This window comes from Scophthalmus maximus, chromosome 13 (genome assembly GCF_022379125.1).
Source record: "Scophthalmus maximus strain ysfricsl-2021 chromosome 13, ASM2237912v1, whole genome shotgun sequence".
Lineage (NCBI taxonomy): Eukaryota > Metazoa > Chordata > Actinopteri > Pleuronectiformes > Scophthalmidae > Scophthalmus > Scophthalmus maximus.
Window position 1 is genome coordinate 16,221,980 of NC_061527.1, and position 26,778 is coordinate 16,248,757.

A 26,778-nucleotide genomic window follows, 5' to 3' on the forward strand; every position below is an offset into this window, starting at 1 on the left:
CTCATCTTAGATACGAAGAACTGCCCCGCTCCTTCCTCTTCACACTCCATTCAAATATAAAATTTGTAACAACTTTCAACATACTGTATTTCAGGTTACTTGCATCAGACGACCAATTTGCTCCCATCAGTGAGTGCACAAACATTGGTCTGTTTACCAGGTTGTGTTTGAGATTTTTACAACAAAAGGTGTGTGTGTGTGTGTGTGTGTGTGTGTGTGTGTGTGTGTGTGTGTGTGTGTGTGTGTGTGTGTGTGTGTGTGTGTGTGTGTGTGTGTGTGTGTGTGTGTGTGTGTGTGTGTGCGTGCGTGCGTGCGTGCGTGCGTGCGTGCGTGCGTGCGTGCGTGCGTGCGTGCGTGCGTGCGTGCGTGCGTGCGTGCGTGCGTGCGTGCGTGCGTGCGTGCGTGCGTGCGTGCGTGCGTGCGTGCGTGCGTGCGTCTGAGCTTAACACCTGATCGTCTAATCCGCCCCTGCCTGAATGCGGTGGCTCCTCAATGCTCTTGTAGCCAAATTGTTTTACCCGCTCAGTGGTACCGCACACGATCAACATTCTTGTGGTACTCAGATCTAGTTTTTAATCTCTGTTCATTCTTTTATTTAAATTTTTATCAAACTTCAAAACTCCCCCTCGTGTCTGTGGTCTGCATCTCGAGTCCATAACCTCAGTGAAACCTAACAAGTCCAGCGGATACTTGTGCACCAAAACCATCCTTGACAGGCTAATTAGCATTTAGGGGCTGACCAATGTATGTGGATTTATATGAATATGCAAATGCATAACATCCAGTTCAATGATGTGCATAGAAATTTCAATTTATTCATGCCAGGCACTCAGGGAAATGAAATCATAGATGGCCAGATTGACTTGGCTCCTATGCCGTTGTTTCTCTTCATATAACAGAACACGTTTAAACACCAGGGTCATTTACAGAGGATATTGTTTCTTGGCGTCGTGTCTCTGTCTCTTTCATTCGCCACTTTAATGATTCCATTATACATAACAACCTGTTTCATTTAGAAAAAAGAGATACATTCTTAAAGTGCAGAAAATAAATGGTTGTGAGAAACATGGCCGTGTAAAGTGGTTGACTCACTGGAAATATACAGCGCTGCTGCAAATAGATGGTAATGTTTTTGATGACAGCGTCTGATTAAGTGTGCCTACTAACAGGGTATTGGTCAAACATGGCAGCAGTCCGATGTCAGTTTAACCAGGCTTTAATTAACACCCTCTCTCAGTCAGCCGCTCGTATGGTAAAATGTAAAAGCGTCGCTTCTGAAGGTCTCAGGATGTAACGCGTTAGGTGCCTGTGAAATGGGCCATCACAGTTGACTATGTCAGGGATGTCACTGGGGAGTTTAGGAGTCAAAGCCATTACAGAAATTGTTGTACACAGTGTTCCTGAGTTTTTGTTTACTATAATCGCATATCACTTTATCAAGCGACCTGAGTGTGCAACCTGCACATCTGACCCTTGAACTGATGGAGGCAGCAGGAGGTTGGGTCTGATTGCTAAAACAAGGGTAAAATATATATTTGTTCACCTTTTATTTTACTCATGAAGCAGTTGGCAACTACGTACTTATAAACATTTGACACATTGGATTTGACTGACAAAAGACTAACGTCACTTTCTACAAACAGATTCGTCACTTGAGATCAATAGACGACCAATTTAATTTCAAACGGCAGGTGTAAAAATAAAAATGTTCACATATTTCAAGAAATGAATATCCTTCAACTGTATGCGTCTAACTTTGGAGAATTTTATTGAGTTGTAATGCCTGTTTAAATTATTATCTACAAAACATAATGTCTTGAAGCTTTCAGATCAAGACAAAAATTAACATAGTTCTACTTGACAAATGTAATGAAAAAAGGAATACAAATAAATATAAACATTTCACAAATAGTTACGTTTTAATTTGACTGGAAATTTCCGATCTCCTACAATATTATATATCGTCTTTCATCTTCAGCCAGTAATTATCTAAGACGATGAAGCCCCAAAACAAACAAAAGTAGTTCTGTTGTTTGACACTTTGCTTTGCTAAATACTAATGATCTCCCTGATCAGTCATGCAGCCGACCCTCCTCATCACTTTCCTTTCTTTCTCACAACTTTGTTTACTGCTTAAATCTTCAGAAATCCTATTTTGCATGTAGAGGAGAAATTTGGATATGGTCCAGATCAGACAGAGGGGCAGAGGAAGGATTTCTTTCTGTCATGGTCGATGACTATGCTTTCTGTTTTGTATGATGAAATACTGACTGCAATCACAAGAAGAAGATTGCATCTCTTGATATTTTTAATATTTATACTTGTAAACTCATTGAGTAGTTTAATTTGATGCGTGATGCCAATAGACACATTGCATTTGCAGATGGACGTCATGACAGCTCCCCAAAATTGAAACCATATCATTTTTATTGCGATGGGACATGGACCAAACTAAAAAGTCAAAGTACACATTAAATATATTTAATAAATAAATACATTATAATACATTGTATGTTAAAATGTTTTTTTTTCCAGAAAGCTTGGTTTTAAGTAGTTTTGTTGCCTTCAAATGGGGTGAAACATCTTGCAAATATATTGACCTGAACAATTGATCAGCCCTTGGTTAGAAAAGGTTATATGAACATCATACAGTAACCTACAGCTTTTTTATAAAAGAACTTCGAACCCGTCTTAATCTCAGCCTGATATCAAAATCAACTTCCCTCTTGTGGTGACCTTGTTTTTATATATCTAGAAAGTCAGCTCGATATCTCCCCCAGTTAACATGGAGCAGTGCATTGCACAGCATAGCTCGCTGAGCCAGTTTCTCCCAGTGACTGAAGATAAAACAACGTTCTCCAGGCGCCGTCTCAGCAATCTGTGAAGTTTGTCTTATGAGACAGCAAGCAAACACTCAACAAGGGCAAACTCAGTGTACTTACTTGTGCCCACTGAAAACCACTGAGCTGTATTTCTAATCCCTCTGAAATGTCTTGGTTAATGTGCCAAAATGTGCTTGTTTTTTTCCTTCCTTGGTGACATTCACTTCTGTCATTCATCTGCTCACTCATTGAGCATGAGCGTCAAATAAGCCTTCGCTGACAATGCACAGATAGACAGACAGACGGATGGATGGATGGATAGATAGATGCTGTGGATGTGATTCACAGCAAGAGAATACATGACCTACATTCCAAGCCTCAGTCTCTGGAGCAATCTCACTCGTGAATCGTCTTTTTGAGATGCCCTATAGAAAACCTTACGGCGGATCTCATCCTCTTGGGAAGTGTTAGGTTGAAGGTTAGAATACTCAATGTTATTCATATCAGTTTAAATGAAAGAACTGCCGCAACCCTTTTGTCTTTCAGTTTCAAAGATCAGAGTTTTACGAATATACGGAGTGGAGGATGATGAATGTTCTAATTATCTCCACCAAGGAAGTTATGTTCCCACCCCTGTCCATTTGTTGATTGGTCGGTTTGTTTGTCAACAGGATTACGCAAAAAAGAAAGAGGGAGTTGAATGGATTTCCACGAAACTTAGTGGAAGGAGGGGAAAAGGGGCAAGAAAGAACCCATTACATTTTAGCCCAGATTTGGCAAAGGGGCAGACGAAAAAATAAGGCATATTAGGGAAAGTGATATATGAGTGTGTGCAATTTGGTGTGGCTTGATTGAATTTAATTGGATGGCTGGACATTGGCGGAGGTATTTGCTCTAGTACCATTCTTATTCTATTAGTAAGTCATATTCATTTGAGGGCGTATTTGCAGTTTGGTTATTAAGACATTCGCATTAAAACCAGAACAGGTTCTGTCATGAATCTTGAGATGAACAACATATCTGAAAAATAATAATATTAAGTCTCCACAATAAAACATAATTACAATCTGTGCTATGTCTGGGCTGATGGGAGTGGTGATATTCTGTCAACACCACAGTTCATCGTTTTGTAAATACACAGAAAGGCTGGGAGTGCTGAGAACATATTCTACAATAATTTACCTGTAAACTGTCAGTGTCTATTTCCAAGGATTTTCCATTTCTTGAAATTTTGATTCACATAACTGTGATCGAGCCAGTAAGTAGGTCAACGTCTTTGTAATGTGTTGACAGCAATAACACATACTTCTCTGAAGGACTGAAAATAACATTGAAAAGTTCATTCTTTCACTTGACCCTTGACATCATCAGTATGTACATTACTTATTGCTCAGTTGATATTGTAAATTGCATAATTATCACCAATGATTGCAGGAGCACAGTTTTAGTAGTAAACATAATTGGTATGTTTATATTTAATTGATATGTCTTATGAGACATTCTGGCCTTTTGAGGGACATCATTTGACAATGATAATGTTTTTGATTAATATTTTTTGACTGCACCAAACAAAACTCGACATTTCAGCTACATGAGTTTGGTCTGTGCTCACTCCGCCTGCCTCCCCAGGTTCGGCTGGTGTGTGCGATTATAATGGCCCCAGACATAGGTGACAAGATCTGTCCCATTCTGGCTTGATATATCACAAGCTTTCTTTGTCTTGACATGGGCTTCATTACATAGCAAGAAAGAACAGATAACGCCAGAATTACCGGCTGGTATTTTAGCTAATCCTTTGTTCTTAAAGGCAGGGCGAGATCATCATCAGCAGGGAAAGGTCAGAAAAACTGCCACAGCCAATGATGCTGGGTTAATCCCAGAGCTGTTGCAGGCAACCTAAGACTTTCTGTAAAATGAATGCAGGTCACTGGAATTTGGCAAATTAAAAAGATCTAATCAGCATCAATTTAAAATGTCATCTTTCAGCCCATTTCTCTGTAGGTATGGCAACATTGGCAGATTAACAGCCACAGGGACAACCTGACCCTTAACCTCCTTAAACTACAACGCACAAAATGTCATTCCACGGTTTCAAAAACAGAATTGAGTGCAAGCTCAATGCAACATTGTCAATGTGTCAGTATTTCAGTTGACACTTTGACACTTCCATGCTGAAGGCTTCACGGAGCATGTAACTTTCGATATACCAGCAGAATGATCTGATCTGTTCTCAGAACAACCACTCAAGAGGAGGTGCTTGACACCGACTCGTTTCCCCTGGGGGACAATAAAATAAAAAATCAAGACTCTTGAATCTTATCTCTCTGTGGTGCCTCTAGTATACTGTATGGGCATCAGGCAGGGCACAAAGCTCTACCTCTTCCTCCTGAGTAATTCAAACAACTTAAGGGTCAGACAAGATGGAAGGAAAATGATACTGATACTAAAAAGTCTAAGCAGGATTAATACATGTTTCATTTAATATATCTTGAATTATTGCTCTGATAAGATATATAAAGTGTTTGTTCTTTACTTCTCACCTTGATATTTTCTTTATTAAAGTCAGACACAGAACAAGTTTAAGTCTCAAGCTCTTTATGTGAACAGCAGCAACAACAGCAGCCAAATGTTTTGTACAGTGATGTTCAGTCGCTGGATAGTTATATTCTTCCCCTCAAAAAAAGAACCTGGCCCCAGCCGGAGATGAGGAAGGATGGACGGTGCCTGTGGCTGAGAATTCCCTGTTGTATTTCTCCTAAGCCCGGGGTGGAGCCCCAGGCAGCAGGTCGACAGTCGCCTGGGCCTCTCCTTAATATGCAGATATTTAGGGGAACATTAGAGAGGGCAGGAGACTTTGAGCTGATGCTGCGTTTAACACTAAATGCAAAGAAAAAAATTCTGCGTGTTAAGTTTACATACAAAAACAATCCAAAGACCGGAGTAGTCGCAAATTTTGCGTCACTCACGCCGAGCCATGCAAATATTTGCTTCACTCGCTTGGGTTTAAATATTTGAACTCAAGCGGAATATTCGTGCGACGTGATGTCGCCGAAGCCGAGTAACCATTCATTTTCGATTTCTACCGAAATGTGAGCGCAAAGTATTATGTAAAGCCTTGTAAACCGTCAGTGTGAATAAAATAGGACAGGACTAAAATGTGGAACATTCCCAGGGTCCACTGCCAGACTGAAAATAGTTTTAAAGAGTTAAATGTTTTGGGGAGAGTTATGATCTTTTGCAGGTGAGCAATGACGTTACCATATGCTTGACAATGTAATCTCTTTTGACAAAGGCACATAGAGGATAACTAACTAGGACATTATGTGATACCTCCACGTCAGATCTTTCATGAGCTGTTTGGTTTGTTGCCTTTAAATGCCTAGATAATCAATGTAGCTGTATGAGGTCTCTTTCCCCTCAGCAGCTTTTGATGGAAACTACTTGGCGTTAACATCTTCTGATCCCATCCTTTGTGAATAGGATTCACGAAGCACACATGTATTGCTAATGAGGGAGAATTAAATATTATAGAGATGCAACTGTTGTTAGACTATCATTAGGAGAAAGGTCAGCACCAAGGGTGTTGTGTAACCTTCAACACCCGTTTCCTGTCCCAGGGGGAAATTGGACGAGTATTGATCAACAGCCTGACATGAGTTCTAGGTAAGTGCATGTTGATCTATTGGTGCACTGTTTAAGCTTCACGAACTCCTTCAGTCGACCCAACTCTGTGTTACATTTAGTACTTTGTCCTTCAAGAGAGAAACTTTGAGAGAAACCCTTTTGGCGGTGTTTTGCACTCTGATGTTAGTTAATTCTCTGAGAGAGTTCCAAGTGTAATATAAAAGTGAAACCTGGCAGCGCCATAATTAAAAAAGAGCTCAAAGTCTCTTTGCTGCCTTTGCTTTCCTTTCAGTCAGCCAATCCTCCATGTGCTGCCATATATCTCTCCCCTTTTATTGTCAGAGGGTTTAGAGGTCTTTGCTCCACATCCTAAATGTAGGAAGAAGTTATTGTTTGATTACAACTGACCTGTTGTAGTTAATATTAACTCTAATTTTCTCAATAATCTATTCTTCTTGGCGGCTGTCTGTGAAGAACAAACACATATATATTTAAAAATGTATCTATGGCCCCTGCTCATTATCATTTTACTAGTGCAGTTCTTGCCAAGTCATAGTGTGACCTTTAATGATGTCATCTGTGACACCATTAAAGGGCTCTGTCTCAATTCAAAAGAACACGTGGTTGCCGTGGTAGCCCGACTTACCAAATACTCATGGCTCAGACCATCATTGAACTTGGCCTTCATTCTGATGCCAACTACACATCAGCAAAAATGTCATAACTGTTTTCCACAGTTGCGACACTATCGTGGTGACGAGATGTGTCCATAGATATAAAGCACACAAACCTGCTCACGTACTCAAATCGGCCTCTGTGGTAATTTCTGTCTCAGGACACATATACACTCGTAAACAAAAATATCAAGAAAATGTCCGTAAAATTGGGTCCAGACATCTTCCACAGTTTTCCTTCCACATATGATAAAAGCAGCAGGAGATTGTCCGAGTCAGAATCTTTCACACCAACAAGAACATTTCCAGAACATTATGTGGCGTCTCGGTAGAACATGCAGGAGGCATTATTTCCGCAGTGCAACAGTTGATAGTCATCATCTCAGTTGCTGTACATTTTTCGCTTACATTGGCTTCCTCTGACGTTCTCCAGAAGTTTTTTCTTTATACACCAAGCAGGATGCTTTATGGTTAGAGAAAACCTCTGTCCAGTAAGATCACAGAATCTGTGCTCAAAATAAAATTAGATAGAGTTTGACTATTGTGAATTTGTGGATACACACAATAAACGTGAACGACTGTGCTGACCAAAGGCTACGCAAGTCACTAATTCTGGTTTTAGCTGAAAATAATATCTTTTCCCAGGATGTTCGGATTAACACACAAGTGGCCCTGGGGTTAAAAGATGAGCTGTGGGCTCCTGCTGACCCCTCGCTTCCCACTCTTTGTGCATTGTGTATGTCCCAGATTGCTTTCAAGTATAGCACACACAGCAGACTAGCCATGGCAGATAGATTACATATTGCCTCGAGCCAAACAATCCAACCGATAGCCACTTCTTTGCTTAGAATGTTGCCAGACTCCAGGTTTCTCTGTTAGTTTACACTGATTTGAAATCAAATTATATGCATATGTACGGATCCCTGAATGCTCTTTTCATTGCATATTTCAGTATTGCATATATCAATACAAATGAGTAAATTAATTAAATGACTGCACACCAGTGGGGACAGTGACTCCTTGGCTTTAACAATAATCATTTCATTTCCATGCACACAATTCAGCCAGTCGACTGGTCCGATTTTGCAGAAAAACACAAAAAGAGGCTAAGCCAAATAAATAACACAAAAAGTATTTGTCAAAATATTTTGATTTCACTTTGTTATCAATTATTTTTGTTTTGCATAAAAGTGAAAATCTAATTCTATCTTTCAAGCAAGCTCATCAGAGGATTAAGAAAAGCCGTTCCTTCTATCTGACAGCCATTCTTTTGGCAGAGCCTTTGTTCAAAGATTACTTGTACTGCGCAGTGCCGATGTTGTGAGTGATGGAAAAGATGCAGTGCAAACACTGAATCATAAAATTAAATATAAATAATAATACAATAGAAGAACAGCGGGATGAGTATGCTTCTCTCCTTCTACCGTCTGTTGCACTTTTCTCAGTGGGATGTTTTGCATCACCATTATTTCTGCTTCTCTTTACCCTAAATTGGCCAGTTATTTCAAATAGTTCATGCTGAGTGTTTTTAATGTATTCTTTACTGAATTTCATTTACATAGTTTAAGTCCATGCAATTTTTCAATGAAACATCAAATCAACAAATGTCCTCTATAAACGACCATGATTTCAGTCACAGTCATCAGAGAATAAAGAGCGACAACATATTTACAGCAGATCACATTATCACATTCGTTTTACATTTTGTTATGTGAACAGAGAAGGAACGGCTGGCGTTGGCATCAATGGACGGACCTGTTGAGAAATGCTACATTTTTACAGATGAATGGCCTGGTAGGAAAGGATAGGAAATGTGTTTCAGTTCTTGTGCTTTTTATTGATTTTTTTGTTGTATATTTTTTCACAATTTCATGAGCAGGAAACTTGCCACAAAGACAATGAACAAAACAAATATTGTACAAGTCTTTGTTCCTAGCAGAATATATTTCCCTGAATGGGTCTGGAACCTTTCAGTTAATTTACAAGTTCCCAGGGGCTTGTTCAACGGCTGCAGAACAGACCTTCATCCTTTCAGAGCAATTAGCTATGTGACGTAGCGCAGAGCACTGTAAAAATGTACCGTCCAGTTCACTAAATACTGTTTATGTAGTGGATTCAACAAATCTTCACTTGTTATTGTTAATCCTCCACTGTCAGCCATTATATCTAACCCACTCCATTTTAGGTAAATTCTGTTGATTGGCGAGACCAGTTTTAGGACGGATAGAAACATGGATGTGCAGATTGGTCTGGTTTCCATGCAGGCTATAAATTGCATAATTGTTGTCCAGTACTCACTATTTTCTCACTTTTAAACAACTGTGCACCACTGGGCTTTTCATTTACTTTGCCATTATTGTCTTTGGATATGAAGCAAATACGGCACACTGTAAGCCTATGATTTAAATTACCATATTTTAAATTATATTTTCTCTATTTTGCTTTTACTGTATCACACATTGTACAGGATTGAACCATAAAACGATGATTATTTTTAGTTCACTATCAGACTGAACTGAGCTCATCTGAAATGTGCCTTAGAGCTGCAACTATTTAAATCTCATTAATGATTGACATTTATACATATTTGTGACAGTTTACCAGAGTGTTGCCTGTCAGATGCAGAAAGAGTGAATCCTGGAGCTCGCAGTGAAAGTGGGGCGCATACCAATGGGTGGTCCTTTATGATGGTGTTGTTCTCAAAGTCACACCTATGTTCAGGTTTCTGCGCTGACAGGGGATTACATGAACGCACCCTCATGATAAATAGTTCCAGATCAATGGTGTTTAAGGCAGCTTTTTTTCTGCCAGCCAACAATTCACTCCGTCAGCTGCTCTGTCACAGTAAGTAAGTCATCTGGTCAGACCTCCATTTGGACCAGCACCAGGACTGGTGGCGCCTCGGCCACTTTGGCCTTGCGACGCAGCAGATGGGTCAGGCTCCGGAACGACGGAGTGGCTTTGAGGAGAAGTTCCTTGAGACCAGCTCGAAACTCCCTGCGAACCAGGCAGTAGAGCACAGGGTTCAGGCAGCTGTTGGTGTGAGCCAAACACACAGTCAGGGGGAAGACATATGCCTGCACATTGTAGAAAGCCTTGCTGAAAGGCACAAGGTCAAACTTTATGAGCACTCCCCACAGAGTCAGCGCCTGGTTGGGAAGCCAGCACAGAAAGAAGGACAGAACCACGATGATAATGGACTTGGTCACTTTGGAGCGACGAGTTTGCCGACCCTGCTCAGTCTCGGTGCCCGCCGCACCGGCTATTCGTCGGGTGAGGATCAAGCGCAGCAGCAGTAGATAGCAGACTGTGATTATGATCAGAGGAATCAGGAAGCCCAGCAGAACCTTTTGCAGCTGGTACAGACCCAACAGAAGCTGTGGATCCCAACTGCCGGAGTCTGGAAAGCGCACTAGGCAGAGCTCCTCATCTGACACCTGGGCACTGGTGGAGTAGATGGCGTGAGGCAAAGTGGCCAACAGAGAGACAGCCCAGATGCCCAGGCTCGTACACTTGGCCCTGGCAGCTGCTGTGCGCCTGCTGTGCATCTTCAGTGCAGTGGAGATGGAGTAATAGCGTGCCACGCTCATCGCTGTGAGGAAGTATACACTGGCGTACATGTTCATGGTGGTGACAGAGCTGATGATTTTGCACATCACCCGGCCAAATGGCCAGCGGAAGTCCAGGGCTGTGTCCACGGCCCAGAAAGGTAACGTGAGAACAAATTGCAGGTCTGTGATCGCCAGGCCCATCACAAAGCAGTTGATGGACGATTGCTTCTGCCTGTAACGTGAGTGCAGCAGATACAGCGCCAGTGAGTTTCCCACCAGCCCGAGTGCGCAGACTATGGAGTAGACGCACGCTATCATCACACGCACCACCAGACTCGAGCTGTCTCCTTGAAATTCCATGATAGATTCCCTGGTGAGGAGCTGCAGCCAGCAGTGCAGCGACAGATTGCCGGTGGAGTCTCTGATGGAGTTCCCAGGGTTGTCCGCCTGTAAGATGTGCTGCTCACACGGCTCCGGAGCCAGTGTTTGAACTCCAGTCTTATTCAGCTGCATGGCTGGACTCTGTCGCTCACATGTCACTGTGGACGGCGAAGTTGAACTGCTGTGTGTTACAAAGAAGAGAGGAGAAAAGTTTCAGTCAAAGTCATTCTGAACATTCCTGTCGTGTCTCCCGCCGCTCTACAGATGCTCTCCTCCGCCGCGAGTATCCTCCTCTCCTCTCTCCAGAACCCCTCAGCCCCCACGTCCGTTTATAGGTTTCCACGTGAACGCGCAAAGCGCAGCCGCGCGACTGACGCTATTCTCCTCTCCAGCAGGATCCGAGCGAGTGTTCTCTCTCTCTCCCTCTCTCTCTCTCTGAGAGCTGCAGCCACACCAGAGTCTGCCTGCATGTCCGCAATAGGTAAAGCTTAATGTGTTTTGACACCGGCACTTTCGGATTTTTTCTTTCATATTTGTGCTGCCCCGGTTTTTAAAGGGAAGCTGTCGTAGACAATTGGTGCGCGTAAAGGCGAAGCAAGTGTGCCGGGAGGACGCCTGTGCCCAATCTCGACTGTAGCCAACAGCCCTGTGTGTGATGCTCTCCCCTCTGCACGACGAGGCTGTGCAGGGGAGGGATGAAAGACACACAATGAAACACTACAGGGACCCCGAGGCTTCTTGAAAAGCGCAATCTTTCAGTGCGAACGTCAACAGGACGAAGCAGTCTTGCATTATGGAGTATGTCCCTTTTTCTCAAATCACAAATCATGCAGAAAGGAAACAGGGTCAGAGGAGGGAAGCCTTCAAATACAGCAGAAAAAACAAGTGTATCTATATTAATGAAGCTACAAACAAAAAATACAATTAGGTTTTGCTGCAGAAATCACCAAAAGTAAATATAGAAATAAAGTCATACGGCAGTAAATTAGAAAAACATTATTAAACATTTAATTCTATTCATTGTATAAAATCCCCTGATGCATTGATTATAGAATGTTGTCTAGCTCTAACTGATTTACCATCATGGTTGTTAGAATAACTACATTTGAGGTTGCCTTCTATATCTATATCATCCGAACTGTATGTTTCCTTTAACACATGGCATGCTGTAAAATCACATTTGTGTTACCAAATTTCACTTTCCTTCAGTATTCATTGTTACTGCCAGCTATAGCATTTAGAGGGACAATGCACTGCGCCTGTTAATGGCTGCCGCCAACTCATCCTACAACTAAAATAATTGGTCTGTCACCCTGGCTTGGTTTCACGTCTTTTTGGAATCTCACTTCCCAAAGTAATCCCTCCCTGTAACTGTCGGAGTAAAAAACTATAATTAAAAAACAACTGCACTGTTCTAATCTGTTCTGACCCAGTTCTTGTCATGTTAACAATCCCTAAACCTCCACATGCTCAAGCACAGACAGTTTGCCTGGTTTACAGTTCTAAGCATTCCAAACTGGGATGTACAGTTACCTGACCTGTACCTGACATCTCATCGCATGCCAAACCACTTTTCATCATGCTGCTCCAAAGATCATTAATTGCTGACGGAAAGTATCCATTGTAGCATATCAGTAAACACGTGGTATGTTTTTGTCCCTCACTTTTAGACATTATATTATATTATTACGCCAACAAACGCATCTATAATGTATGTCACACTTGGTGGTGATGCTGTGTTATATGTGACGCCTCTCTGATTCTGGAACGCCGCTTGCTATTTAAAGAGTGACCCAGGGGGGTGGTATTGTGCCGGCTTGCTTTGTTCAGTGTAAACATACAAAGGGGGTCTTCTGTTTAAAATGGCTATTTGTGTCACTCTTTATTTGCTGAACAGAAGTGAATGCGAGGTTGGGGTGCCAGGGTGATGGTCCTAATTAAACACACAAATTTGAATGTAGTGAGTGAGCAAACTGTCAGAAAGCGTCTCTTTCTTTGACCCCAGTCTGACCGAACAGACTGTCTTTGACCGTTTATTCATCCTTTTTTTTAAAAACGAGAGCTTGATCAGAAGGATATGTTTTGATGTCACTGTGACCGGGCTTCTGATTGTCTCCATGGACGCATCGTGTCCCGGAGGGGCCAGAGGTAACATTTTTCTGATTTCTGCTGGAGCGCACAGCTGCCAGTTAACAGAGCCGGGCTCTGGCTCCCAGTCACCATCCCCATGAGAATGATTAGTAGTCCAGGTTGTAGAAAAAACAATTTCAGATTGCCGATTCTCATGCTAATATTTTGTGTGGGGCCCAAATTCTGGCGATACAACTCTGCTGTCAAACATTCATCTATCAGCTCCACAACGACTCAGTGTTGTAACTTCTTTGTTAACTCCTGTCAACTTTGTTTCTGTCCTCTGTTAAGAACTTGCAAGGACGAGATTCCTTTATTTTTGCCCTCCAAACTGTTTTGTTTCATACAGTTCATATTGAAACCTGAGTGCAGACCTAGGTTTAAGTCTGGTTTTTGAGCGCCTATATTTCTGCTGCCGAAGGAGATCACACAGAGATGTGTGACTGTGGTATCTGTAAGGATCTCTGACACGGTTGTTTATTGAGCTTTTTTTTGGGTTCACATTCAGTGGCGAGGGGAGCCAGCAGCTGGGAGGACACACTGCCTGGTCAATGAAACCTTCACTTGTTTGCACTGTGTGTTGAGTAACACTCACCACCCGTAATCCACACGTCCATCCAGATCCAACTTAACATCTAAAATGGATAAAGGATTATCTCAAAATCCCACGGGAATCTTGGATATTATTATGTATTAACTTGCAATTTAGTGACGAACGAGAAGATTACAACTAAGGCAAGAAGTAAACAAACCAGACAGAAAATGGAAATCAGAAACTGCTGCATGGGTTTGCATTTCATGAATCAGTCCAAATCCTGGGAAGCACTGGGAAAATTGTTCAACACAAATATACATCATATACTTAAAATAAGATATTGCTTATGTTAGAATACCTTGTTAAATCTAAGAGTATGCCAGTTACACATTACTTCTAAACTGCCATACATCAGGCTAAGGTGACTGGATCCAAAGCTGATTTAAAATGCCTCGTACTCGCAGTGAGGTTAATATTTTACAGTCATCCTCCTGCCCACCAGTGACATAGTGATCAGAGGCAGAAATAATTGTAGTGACTTCAGACCTTCAGTGATTTTCAAACTGTCAGTGCTTTCAAAATGTATTTACATTTCTCCACCTGGTACAGTACGAGCTTTTAAAGCAACCAACTGTTGTTTTTGTAGGCTACAATACTTCTCATCCTTCAGCAAAGATGTGCTGTCAGAGGTGTTTGTCCAAATATGGACAAAATAACAGCTGCAACAACTGTCTATGGAAACATAGAAATGATGCACGATAACAATGATTATATTTATGCCATACTTTGACTGTGGGGACAGTTGCAATTTCATTAATTTGGCGATCACCTGAACGTGCAGAAAATAAATTTGGCATTCTGTCAAGTTCAAACTAAAAGCCCGTCTGTCCAAGGCCAGTCTGTTTTCACAAATGAGGAAAAGTGCATCACAGTACTTTTAACAGTCAAACAAGCAAATTAGCTGTGAGTGACTCATGCTGCACTGATTAACAATTGTAAATTAACCCTGTAAAATTGGCATATATATAAATAACTCATGCAATTAAAGACTCTATAATCGTTGTGAATTAAGAGCACGAATTACATTTTGAGAGACCAATTTTATTAATTTACTTAAATAGGCACAAAACAATAACTTCGTGGGAAAAGTTTTTGATTAAACTAATTGAATTAATGGCTCATCAGCCACATTCAGATGATTTAGATTTAGATGAGCCCACAAATTGTCTGTCTGGAATAGTTTGCCCTTTAGCCCGATTACACAACAGCTATGCAATTATTCTGCACGGATCATAGTTTGAGTAGCAACAAAGTGGAACTTTCCAAAAAAGAACTCCTGTTTCAAAGAGAATACTAAATTCCATTTTCATTTCACTTGTGTTTTTGTTATTATATTGCGTTTTTCATTTGTAATGTCTAAGATTATTGTCTTATGGATTTGGAAGGCTCAATCAACTCTGAGGATTAATTAGATAAGACAGAAGTGACAACAGAAAAAAGCACAAAAGCAGGAAGTAAAACAACAATAAAATCATTGATGATTTCCAAATTAAACAGGAAATACTACAAAGAGACCAGGCTGGACATCATTCATCATATGTGAACGTGCTGATTCAATTCTGTGCTTCGGAAAATGCAGTCATGACGCATTTAATCCCCGTAGCTTTTATTCTTTGATTTGATTTTCTAGTGTTTGAAATGAATTATAACGAGTTAAAGTATAAGTGATTCCATATTGGTCGTGAGCTGCACCAGTGTTTGATGTGTGCATATTCTGTTTAAAATATACATGGATACATTCTGATTCACAAGTTAGTCACTTATGCCCTTACAATTAACTGTTGAAAACAGGTTATGCTGACTTTGTACAAATAATCCACATTAGAGGGAAACGTTCTCAGAACCCACAAAGATGAAATATGATGGCCTTCTAGTTTTGGTGAAAGTAATTCATGGAGACCTTTTATGATGACAAAGTTAATCTATTACAGGGCAACATCACTTGTCCTGTCCGGGCTGATGTGTGCCCTGGGCAGGGAGTCACATGCAGCTGACATTATGATTAACATATTGATTACTAAAATTAATCCAGTTCATCAACAACATAATTAAAGTATGAGCAACATTTTACAGTAGTGGATTGTCCTGTAGGCATTAATGACATTTCATGCATCTCATATGTTACTTCATGTTATAGATTAAATTATGAAAGACACAATGGGTGAATATGGTAAAATGTTTAATAGATATCACCATGATACTTTCCCAGTACTTATAGTAAGACAATAATCTCTTTTATCAGAAGGTTTCTGAAATAGTATGGTTGAATATGCAAAGGTGTTATTTAATTAAATATGCAATATTTGGATATACACTTTCAGACCAGGTTCAAAATTATTGTTTCAATTTGTCAATATATTAGAGTCAAAGGCTTTTAGCTCCTTTCATTGCTCCATAAAGCATAAAATACTGTCAACAGTCAAAGTAAAATCTTAATGTTTTTAAGAATAATATGTTATATAACTCAAGCAATGACTGTACAAATCCCTATATAAAAGTGTTAAGATTAAGATAGGAATAAAATCGGAAAGTTTTGTGTGTGTGTAAGTGTTGCTCAAATACAGATTTCTATGATTATGAGAAAAAAAAAACTATTTTGAGAAAACGACAGGACATTGTAATCTAGAGAAATTGGCAAACCCTTGCAAACATCTAAATGTGTATTTTGGACATTTTCTTTTCACTAGTCTGAACGAAGATATGTTATGGAAGCAAAACATTGTACATGACAGTTTTAATAGACAACAAGTGTGCATCCAAAAAACTCTAGAACCAAAGAATCAAAGAACCTGAAACTTGAGTTGCTCTTGCAATAGTGAGATATTGATTCACCTTCACAATTTTGTTAATACCAAAGTTTGGAGGTGCTCAGCAGCACAGTGAGTTGATCCGTGTCTGCGACACAACCTTGAGAGAAAAAGCCAATTTGTTGATGAAGTAAAGAAAGAAGATGAGGGCATTCTTTATTTTGCCCACTCAGTCGACCCGTCATTCCCTCATGGAGAACAAAGCTCAGTGGGAGCCGACTTGAGTGTAGAGGCCGCCCGTCTCCGTTAGGACTCAATCAAAGAGACGGGTTAAGGTGCTGATTAAAGACGCTGATGGTCAAGAGACTTTTACCCTGATTAAAGACAAAGCCAGACAAACAGATAGAGTCAAATAAAGATCGGGTGGGGATCAGAGATAAAGAGATGATGAGTCCAACAACCACGCTGACACAGAACATATTGTGTGTGTTTATGAAATGTACTGAGTACTTTTATCCAAGTGCTGATGTTGACCTAACAATGAGGTTTAAGTCACGGTGGCATAATTATTTACTTTGAATTGGAAGTTGATATCAAACAAGCATGTAAAGTAATTGAGAAAAGGCCAGTGCAAAGTCAACCATTAACGAAGTGAAAGGTGCTTTGCTTTGTCTAACTGGTTGAAGAAGAACCCCTCCAGCTAGAAGCTTGAAGGATCCAGGTGATTCAATAATCACTCAGTGGTGGGGATGAAAATGTTAATAGAATTGCACTTGTTTTAAATATTCAAAAGAAAGTGCTTCAGAATGCATTTCAAATCCTTCACGATTGTGGCTGCTGTGTGTCTTCCTGTTCACCGGAATCAAGAAACTGAAATCTCATCGGTTGTGTCCGAGATCACCTACTCATTCACTACCCCCGACTCACTATCTAGGGAATTCTAGTGGACTATACACAGTCGTGAACTTACCTGCAAAAACACTTTGGGACTCTACCCGGGTCATTTCCTATGCGCCGGTAACAGCGCCACTGTCACAGGAGGGGGGGTCGGACAATCCCATGATATATTTTAAATATGTTTTCCTTTACACTTCATAATTTCACTTTTTGGGTACATTCTTTCAATGTAGAAATAAATGTGTAGAAATCTTGTTGTGATGCGGCTCTGCTCTTATTATATTTGACTACTTTTCAAGATTTATTGTTGGATACAATGAGTCCACTACATAGGGTATCTCACTGATCATTCGTACAGCACAAAAAAATGGCAAACCCACTATATGCATTCTATATATCCATCCAGCTAAGGGATGTGTGGCCATCAACATTTTGTTCACACATTCATGTCCCCTTAAAGGTTTCATTTGAATCATTTCATCAGCATTTCGGTGACTGTCTGACTTTGTGCCATTTTCAGGGTCAAAATTTCAGCTTGTTCAACACAATACTACAACATTTCTGATCAACACCTGCAAAACGAATGACATCGCCATCAGTTAACATGATAAAAATGCCAGAGCCCAACAGAGCCACTTGTGAGGCTGTGAACTCAAGCCCTCAGGACATGACAACCACGAAGAACAGTCTGGTTCTGCACTCACTTTTAAAAGTTTCAGTTTCAGCCAATTATCATCTGAGAGCGGATGTGGTTGCAGACCAACAGTACCGGACAGCCTGCCCCTGGCTCAATGTACCAGCTAAATAAAGGAGTTTCAAAAAGAAGCTGAAGTTAAAGGTTAAGAAAAGATATTACTGGGAAAATAAAATAAAAATTCCCCATTTTCTGTTACAATATCAAAATACAATATCTTTTACCAACTTATTCTGTTATTTGAGGTTCAGTAAAAGCTGCAGATTATTTGAAGATGTGCCTGTCAAAACAAAAGATCACAAAGATTGATTTCTATTGACTGCAAGAAATTGTATCAAAAGATCTATGTGTCAGAAATGTGCAATAAGTTTTAGAAGGTCTTCCCGGAAATCAGTGCAGGTTTGTTCTTGTTTTGTTATTATTTTGTCTTGTCAAAAAATGATCAGTCACCTTCCGCAGCGGATCATTCACTCACTGAATTGAATCTCTGGTTCTCCCTTGATGTCTGTCCGACCACAGAAAATGTCAAGTGGAACTATTCAGGCCTTAAATGTTGATGAATGGATCAAACATTGTCACATCTTTTCATTACATCACATCTCTGCAGCGCTGTTGAGGGAAACATTGCAACTTGTGCTTTGAGTCCCTTTTTTATAATTCAATCTCCAAAACTTGATAGAGAAAATAATGGTCCCACCAATCTCGTTTTGATGATCTTTTATTTGAGGCAGTTTTATCCAAGAATGTATCTAAACCAAGCGATTATCCACTGAAAGCAGGCTTTCAAAATCCTTTAACGTTTTACTAATTATCTCCTGAGATCAAAAATGTACAGTCCATCACAGCTCTATTTTCCCAGTGTTGACAGTCACAAACACATGAATTTACACCGGCATTTTATCAAAGCCAGGGAAGATGCACAGTTTATCTTGACAGGCAGTTTCAGTGTAAGATTTCAAATCCATGTACTAATATAAAATGGTATCATAAAAAAGGCAAAGGCATAAAGACAGAATATAAATTAAAGGCAAAACATGAATGATTAAAACCTAATTTCCTTGTGTGTGTCTAACAGTGGGGGGGGGGGACAGGGAATGCGGGGACGATTCTTTTAATTTGTCTTACATGTCATCAGCATGTGGCCGCAGCTTGGCAGAGCGGTGGGGATCCAAGGTCACAGTGGCTACGTGACCAGTGATGGGGTCTACGTGGAAATGGCCCACTCTCTCCATCTGACTGCTGTTTCGAGACACGCTTTCTAAACGGGACCTCTCTTGGTTCACTCCCAGTTTTCCCATCAGAGTGTTAATATCCTCCAGTTCCTGGTCTCCTGGGAAATGCCGGTGCAGGGGCTCTGATTCGTCCTCACTGGAGAATGGGGCATCGATGACACGTAGCACTCGGGAAGCCTGGAGGTTCTGCAGGGACCGTGACTGGACTGTGTGAGAACAGGACATTGAGGAAAACGGATTAATTTTTTTTCGTGAATACATAAAACCTGAATACACGTAAGACTCCAGCTTACATCTTTAGCACCGAGGGAATGAGCAGAATCATTTCGTTTCCCATGACTGTCAAATAGCTTATAGGAACTCATTACATTCCTGCCACTGTGCAAATCCTCATACATACTCACTTCGCCTTGATTTTGTGGGTTTGTGCCAATCAATTTGATAATTACAATAATTAATGGCGATTCATCAAAAGCTGCTGACAGATCATTAGTCTAATATCAGTAATAGTAACACGTGGAATTTGGTTCTCTATGCGCTGGCTCTAATCTTTAAAGTGTTTAGGATGACAGTCCTCGGACAGGCGGCGCAGGCTGGGAGGCTCTGCAGGTGAGAGCGTCTCCCGCTGTGGGTGAGGCTGCAGTTCTAACAAGCTCCTCAACTATGACAGGGAAGTTCGGGATTAGCTGACAGCTGGACACAAAAATCTATTTGGTGCTGTATGTTACTCACTTCTGACTGGACTGAAGTCTCCTTCGCTGACCTTGTTGTCAGGGAAGGGCTTCATGCTGGGGAACAGGATTAGTGAGAGGGACAGCAGAAGAACCTAAAAAAGAAAAAAGATCAAATACAAGGGACGGAGAAAGGGAGTCAGAACAAGTAGGGAATATATAATTCATGCTGCGTTTAGGTCAGAAAAAAAGTTGGCGTTTCAAAATCTGTGCTCCGCACTGGAGCTTTGTATTGCTAGTGGCTATTGCATCTGTGAATATGCTTTCAGACTACAATGTTCAGAAGAGGAGCTGAGCCTTGTTCATCTTTATGGATTACAATTTTTTCGAATTTCTTCTCCACTGACGTTGCCCCAAGTCTTGTTCTTTTTCCCACTGCTGTGTTCAAAGGCAACAAATGTGGTGTGTTCAAACAGCGTATTTGTCTTTATGGGGACTGTGCCTGTTTGTGTCCTTTGTGAAGTCTTGTCCATTGCGTACATGTTTAAATTGGTCTTTCACAAAGGTCTTTCTAAATTTTCTTTTTCCTTTTTTGTAAAAATGAGTCATATGGAGGGTCTGGGCAGATGATTTATCTGCCTGGCACACACGCACAGAGGACGTCCGTACCAGTACACATGTCCCAGTCTGGGCCGGCTTGTTAGATGTATTCATGAAGAGAGCCTGCAGCCTGCGCAACTGTTCCATTAATGACCTGCGGAGACAAAAGGGAAGGAAAGACAAAAGGGTTAGAAAAAACTGGAGAATAGAAAAGACTCAAATAATTGGATTACCAAGGGTCTGGAAAGAAGAAGAGGGCAAGGCAAACTGCTCAAGGCCCTTTCGGAGTGAGGACATGTCAGGAGACAACGAAATGGGAAGATTTTAAAACCGCTCACGTGTTGCACTTCTCCAGCTGAGACACTTTCCTTTGGAGCTCCTGGTTGTGAGCATTGCAAGCAGCCATCCTGGAGGGGATAATGCACAGTGGGCAGACAGCAGAAGACAAGGTGAAATCTCACACTGACAAAAATATGATTATCTCCCTTTCTTTCATTACAAAAAAAGGGTTAAATATATGAGTGAAACTTGTGATTAGAAAACCCCCGATATGAAAAGCTTTTTTTCTCTCCAGAACAATGCAGAAAAAGGTGCTTGGGGTGTTTTACAAATGGTGGGATCACATAGTTTGCCCTGCAGAACCAATCTGACGTCATCATTTTTCTCTTTTCAATATAAATCTGTCACATCCCTGACCGCCATCATTTCCCTCATGTTTATAACATCGACTTGCTACTTTATAAAGGTAGCTGTCCATGCAGCTATAGTTTATCAGTCAAGTTACTGTAGTAGCTTAGGCCTCACGCTCGTTCTTCACCTAGTTGGTAAGATGCAATGCTGGTAACGAAATGAAGCTCAGAGAAGTGTTCTGCGCATGCCCTTCTAATTCACCAGCCCAGTTCTCTCCCAGTATCTCTGAGCTCCACCAGCTCATTCTCACAACGTGACACGCCTTAATCTGCTATTGCATCGATTTTCATCATTATACACTTAAGTGCATCAATGGCTTGTTGGCTGGGATCCAATGTGATGTTTTGATCCCCCCTTTCCCCTTATCTCATTCACCAATCCAGCGCTAAAAGTCTTATCAAAGGGCATTTCCAAATGCTTCTCTTCCATGCCTTATAGCAGTCGCCCCATCCTGCTTCCCGTCCTGAATGATATGCAAGACAAAAGCATATTCACTTCCCTTATCCGATTCATTTAATCCTGCTTGAGAAATATCACTCTCTGAAATAGCATTCAATCCCGACCACTATATTCCTGTCCTCTAAGGAAAGACGGGTGCGTGTATCACTGCCCGCTTCGATTCCCCCTTTGTTCTCATGATAACTGATGATAAAACGGATTACATATCTGAAGCAAGTTTCAAGTATCTACAGGCTTACATTTTTAAGATTATTATTATTCTTTTTATTTAACAGCTCATAATAGAGACGGTTACCATGGGGAGGGATGGAGGATGACATATGGCAAAGTGATAGTTATATTACACGGGTGCATCGGGACGCAACAAGGTGACTTCCATCATGTACTGAAATCAAATGACCGAGGTTTACCTTCAGGGAACAATGGGAGATCAAACAAAACATTCACAGTATTCTTTGGAAAAATGGTTATCAGTAATTGAAATCATATTGAATATGTAGTTAACATGCAAAAGCGTACAAAACCATCCTCATTTCCCTCGTCACTCGTGTATAAATGAGAATCTCACCTGCTCTCCAGTCCATCAATATATTCCTTCTTCTTCTTCCTGCTCTCCTGGGCCGACTGCTTGTTACGAATCTTTCGCCGTATTTTCTTCAGAATCCTCTCTTCATACTGATTGCGAGGGAAGGCGACATTTTTTTTTCATTTTGAGCCCCAAAAGAATAAAGCAGCCCATGACTGTTTTAATTGTTTGGAGCAATTTACCTTTGTGAGGGGCAGTTGGCTGGGCAGAGTCACCCCCTCCTTCGTCAAAAGCTTCTTCTCATCCTCATTGAGAATCAGCTCTTGAATAGATTGTTGGGATGGCTGTGGGGCCTGGTGGTGAGATTTGAATACTAATATTGAAAACATCATCACTGCTGTTTGATTAAGTTTATTCTGTGGTCCCCAAAGCTCTCCCGCCCCCACTCTCTCTCTCCCAAGAGCTTCCCAGGAAGCTGTTACATGAGAGCAGGCTATCAGGCCACCCTCATCACTCTCATTTCATGGCTACCTCAGTGGAATTATGGTGTGGGAACCTAACTTGCACTGTGTCCTTCATCTTGTTAAACTGGGCTGGGGAGATGGGATCAATACCCAGAGTGTGCTGGATATTAGATTTGATTTCCTAAGGCCTCGTCCCTATGGGCATCCGTGATTTCAGCATGTGTAGTCACTCACTTGTTTTCCCTGAAGTGCCCATGCGCACTCACACACTAATGCACTCAAAAGGTAACAAAGAGTTGTGTGCCGGAGTCAGGCAGCTACATAAAGACACTCAAACACCCAAAATACCCTACTGCTCTCCCCACAACGGCTATGTCCCCCTCCCCACTGAGTCTGTCGAGCTCCCGCCACAACCGTGAAGCACTTACTGGGTCCGGTGTGCCAGACAGAAGCAGATCTTTGACAGTTAGCGGGAAGCCGGTGGACAGATGTGGTCTGTGTACATCAGATGGATATTGTGTAATCCTTGGCCTGCCCATTGGGAATCCAGGTTCCCAGCCGTCTGCACCCACACAGACACAAGAATACACAAAAAGAACATCCAAAACAAACCAAAACATTAATAAGACATGCTAGTGTCATTGTTTGGATTCTGTGATGTATATAAAAAAGAAAAAGAAAGCATTTGGAGCTTGAATGTTGCTCAAATACAATTACTCTGCTGAGTGCTCGACGTGTGTGCTTTGATTTTTAATCAGCAGTGACGTCAGTGTCACTGATATTTGGAATTCTCTTGTACACAGTCTCAAATAATATATGATATCCTACTTTATCCTCTGTGATACTGGGATTCATGTGCAGGACTGTAGCCAGAAGATACTGTGACTGAAAGTCCAAATTCAACCACGTCTGGCATCTGATTTATTTATTTGCCCTTATTTTTTCTCTCTTTTCCTCTTCTTGCTCTTTAAATATAAAATATAAAGATGGTGTTGTATGTATTTATGTATGTGTGTGCGTAGGTGAATTCTTGTAATGTCTATGTTAAATCATAATTTCATATGTTATATCATTTGTGAACATTAATTAATGTACATTATCTAATATAGTGTAATCAGTAAGAAATTCTGACTTTGGAGAGTTTAGTTGATCTATGAAAAGTTAGACTTAATGTGGATAAGCAATTTAATGTTCAAGCATAAAAGACAACTATTTCTATTTTTCTTACTCTTCTATGATAATTTACTGAATATCTTTTTGAATGTTCTGTTGCACCCCTTTATCTTGTAATGTGTTCCCTTGTGAAGATGTCTCTTGTGGATATTTGTGACTCACTGAGGTCAATGGAGACATTGGCTTCCAGGGCTGCCTTTGTTTGTGGCCTCGTACTGAAGAACTGGGTGTCCACGGGTGGGCTCTCAGGCCGCTGCGGACTGTCCATCTGGTCTGAGGGAGGGTCCTCACTGATGCCACTGTCACTGGGAGATGGGGACCAGAGAGGCGAGCCTGACACAGACTCACTTCCACTCAGGAGGGCATTGAGGAAGTCGTTGTCCGACTGTTCGGGGGGCTGCAGCATCTGCTGGGCAAAGAGGCCTAAATGCTGTGATTAGTCTGTCTGTGTCAGATGAAAACACAGCAAGAAACGGGACAGTCTTTCAAAATCAGTCACAGACCTCCAGAGTATGCTGGCATGCTCAGGATGAACAACACGGTGGATAGAAAGCAAACATGTATTTGCGGTAAGTGTGAGTGACATTAGAGATCTCTCACGCACGTTCGTGTCTTGGATTGGCCAGTTGTGATGGTTGCCATGGTGTTCTGCTTCTTCATGACGGAGAATTCCATCATTTTGATCAAACAGCCAGTCGAGCAGCTCAATGCCATCACAACCCTGAAATGAGATCATGACACTTAATGACAACACACAGGACGTTTTATGTCACTCACAGCTGGGACTCCTGTTTTACTGGCAACAATTCACCTGTCCCCTAATCTGAGCAGATATCTGTTATGAGTAAGAGTAAGACCGCTGCTACGAGTAATGATTTCGATGCCAATTCAAAAATAGCCGTTTGTCTGTAGAGTTAGGAGGATTTAATATTCAGATGCATTTTTAAATTCCTCCCGAGTCTGAACTTCACTCTGCGGGGCTGCCCCAGTGACCCCTAACTGGCAAACAGTGAAAAGACAATGTTTCGAGATTTACCTGATCTGGGTAGTGCTCCATAATTTCTCTGTTTGCTTGGCACACGAGAGAGGCCCTCAAGACAACAAAGATCCAGCCAAATCTCTTTGTTGTGCAGTAGCTTTGTCTTTGTTACTGAGAGTCTCCTCTGTGTCTCTCAGCTCTTCTTCTCGGGTCCAAAGTTTAAACTCCAACTCAACACACCCAGCCAGCTCGCCTGCTTTGCCCCTATTGGCTAGGATGAGATGTAATCTGATTGGTAGGCAGTGGTACACGGCTAAGGAAATTCACAAGTGGATCAATCTGGAGACAGACGACAAGAAAAACATCAGAGAGGTCAAAGTCCGTTGTCTCTTTTCATTTTACTTTTTTGATAGTGTATTGACGTAAGGATAGCTCTAACCTTTAGCATATATTCATAACACAATGAGTGTTCAACCACCAGGCTCCAGAAAACCTAGAAGTCAACAACATTGGTTTTCAAAATATAAGAATCAGCATTTCTACTAAATTTGGATACATCCTTATATGTTACGTGTGTGTCTCAAATCATATTGGTTAACTGAAAATGTGACTGTAGATGTTTGTTATAGTGAATGAATAAATATGTAACTGCACATGGTTTTTATATGTGTGTGTAATGACAGTTCTTCTGGATTATTAAGTGAATCATTTATTTGTAGAGGAAGAAGCCTGTGGCTTGTCAGCCTAAAGTACTGTATAAGGAAGCATAATAACATGAACATACGTAATGATCTGCCCCTCTAAGGTACACCTTCGAAAAAAGTTTTTTTTTTTGGAACACCCCAAAAAATTTGAGTAAACTGTGTCTATTATTATTTCATGTTTTACTTTGTATGTTATTTCTTTGTGTGCCTTTTGGTTGTTTTACTTCCTGTCTTTGTCTTGTTTTCCTGTTCTTTTTTATTGTGATCGTCTGTCCCGACTGCTTGTGTTTTCACCTGTGGCCAGTTATCCCTGCCTTTGTCATGTATTATGTCTCTGCTCCCAGTCCTCAGTTGTCAGTTTTGTCCTCCCAGTCTTAACCTTTGGCGTCAGTTCCATTCCCTGGAGTTTGCTCGTGCTATTGTTCCCTCGTGTTTCTTGAAGTACTTTTTTTTTCTCGTATGGATTTTCTGCCGCCTGCATGCCTGCCTGTCTGTACCAGAACATCTGTAAGCTTATAAACTCCTCCAAACCGGTTATCCCTATTATAGACCCCGAGCACACTCATGGCCAAGTGCTGCCTGCTCTGATCTCTCTAGTTCAGGACGTGGTACCCACAGTTCAAATCCTCTGAGTTATTTTAGACCCGTACATCACTCCCCAGTCTCATGTTAAAAGACTAACCACTTACAGTTAATCTAGAATGAGCTCATCAACATTTTGAGAGTGATTTATGCTTTTATTACTCCTCACCTGGATTATTGTAAAGCAGATTTGACAAAAAGCATGGTTACACACCTCCAGGGTGTTCACAATGCATTCACCACCAACCAGACCACAAGAGCTTGATCATATCATCCCTATTTTATCTTCCCGTCACCGGCTGCCTGTGTGTTTTAGAATCAGTGTCAAGGCCCTGATTGACTTGGCCATGAGTTACTTGGCTGAGCTAGTACTCAAATCTTCCAACAAGGCTATCGTTTGTTTTTGTTTTGTGTATTCTATCTTTCCTTTTAAGTATGTTTTTTTATCATTAACTCTCATCAAATATTCTCCTCTGCCCGTACCTGCCACTGTTTGGGGGCTTGAAAACCTGTTTGTACCTCGGCCGACAGCCTGTCAGACCTTGAGCTGTCCCCTTTTTGGAGAACTCGTCTGCTTGTCGCT

The 26,778-nt window shown here is 41.2% G+C and overlaps 2 protein-coding genes across 3 annotated transcripts; both read right to left on the reverse strand.

The window, feature by feature from the left end:
* Window positions 1-8,668: 8,668 nt before the first annotated feature.
* Window positions 8,669-11,919, reverse strand: rxfp3.2b (relaxin family peptide receptor 3.2b). Its single transcript, XM_035647000.2, has one exon. The coding sequence runs from the start codon at window positions 11,182-11,184 to the stop codon at window positions 9,982-9,984; it is 1,203 nt and encodes a 400-aa protein (XP_035502893.1). The 5' UTR covers window positions 11,185-11,919; the 3' UTR covers window positions 8,669-9,981.
* A 6,898-nt stretch (window positions 11,920-18,817) lies between these two features.
* creb3l3a (cAMP responsive element binding protein 3-like 3a) lies at window positions 18,818-25,143 on the reverse strand. Of its 2 annotated transcripts, XM_035646998.2 has the most exons (10): window positions 24,967-25,143; window positions 24,535-24,651; window positions 24,093-24,336; window positions 23,186-23,319; window positions 22,536-22,646; window positions 22,336-22,442; window positions 20,957-21,025; window positions 20,688-20,772; window positions 20,080-20,173; window positions 18,818-19,553 (listed from the first exon to the last, which is right to left on the reverse strand). In XM_035646998.2, exons 1-10 carry the CDS (start codon window positions 24,985-24,987, stop codon window positions 19,237-19,239), a joined length of 1,299 nt encoding a protein of 432 aa, XP_035502891.1. In that variant the 5' UTR covers window positions 24,988-25,143; the 3' UTR covers window positions 18,818-19,236. The 2 variants fall into 2 exon arrangements, with proteins under 2 accessions (XP_035502891.1, XP_035502892.1); XM_035646999.2 differs by lacking the exons at window positions 24,535-24,651; window positions 24,967-25,143 and adding an exon at window positions 24,434-24,467 and having other exon boundaries at window positions 24,093-24,353.
* Window positions 25,144-26,778: the final 1,635 nt, after the last annotated feature.

Bases quoted from the DNA above. Each gene is read 5' to 3' on its own strand.
- creb3l3a (XM_035646998.2), bottom strand. From the start codon at position 24,987: ATGGAGCACTACCCAGATCAG. The intron at 24,652-24,966 runs GTAAATCTCGAA...ATCTCATTTCAG, and splicing joins TGGAGCACTACCCAGATCAG to GGTTGTGATGGCATTGAGCT. The intron at 22,647-23,185 runs GTAAGTGCTTCA...TCTCACCACCAG, and splicing joins TGTCTGGCACACCGGACCCA to GCCCCACAGCCATCCCAACA.
- rxfp3.2b (XM_035647000.2), bottom strand. From the start codon at position 11,184: ATGCAGCTGAATAAGACTGGAGTTCAAACACTGGCTCCGGAGCCGTGT.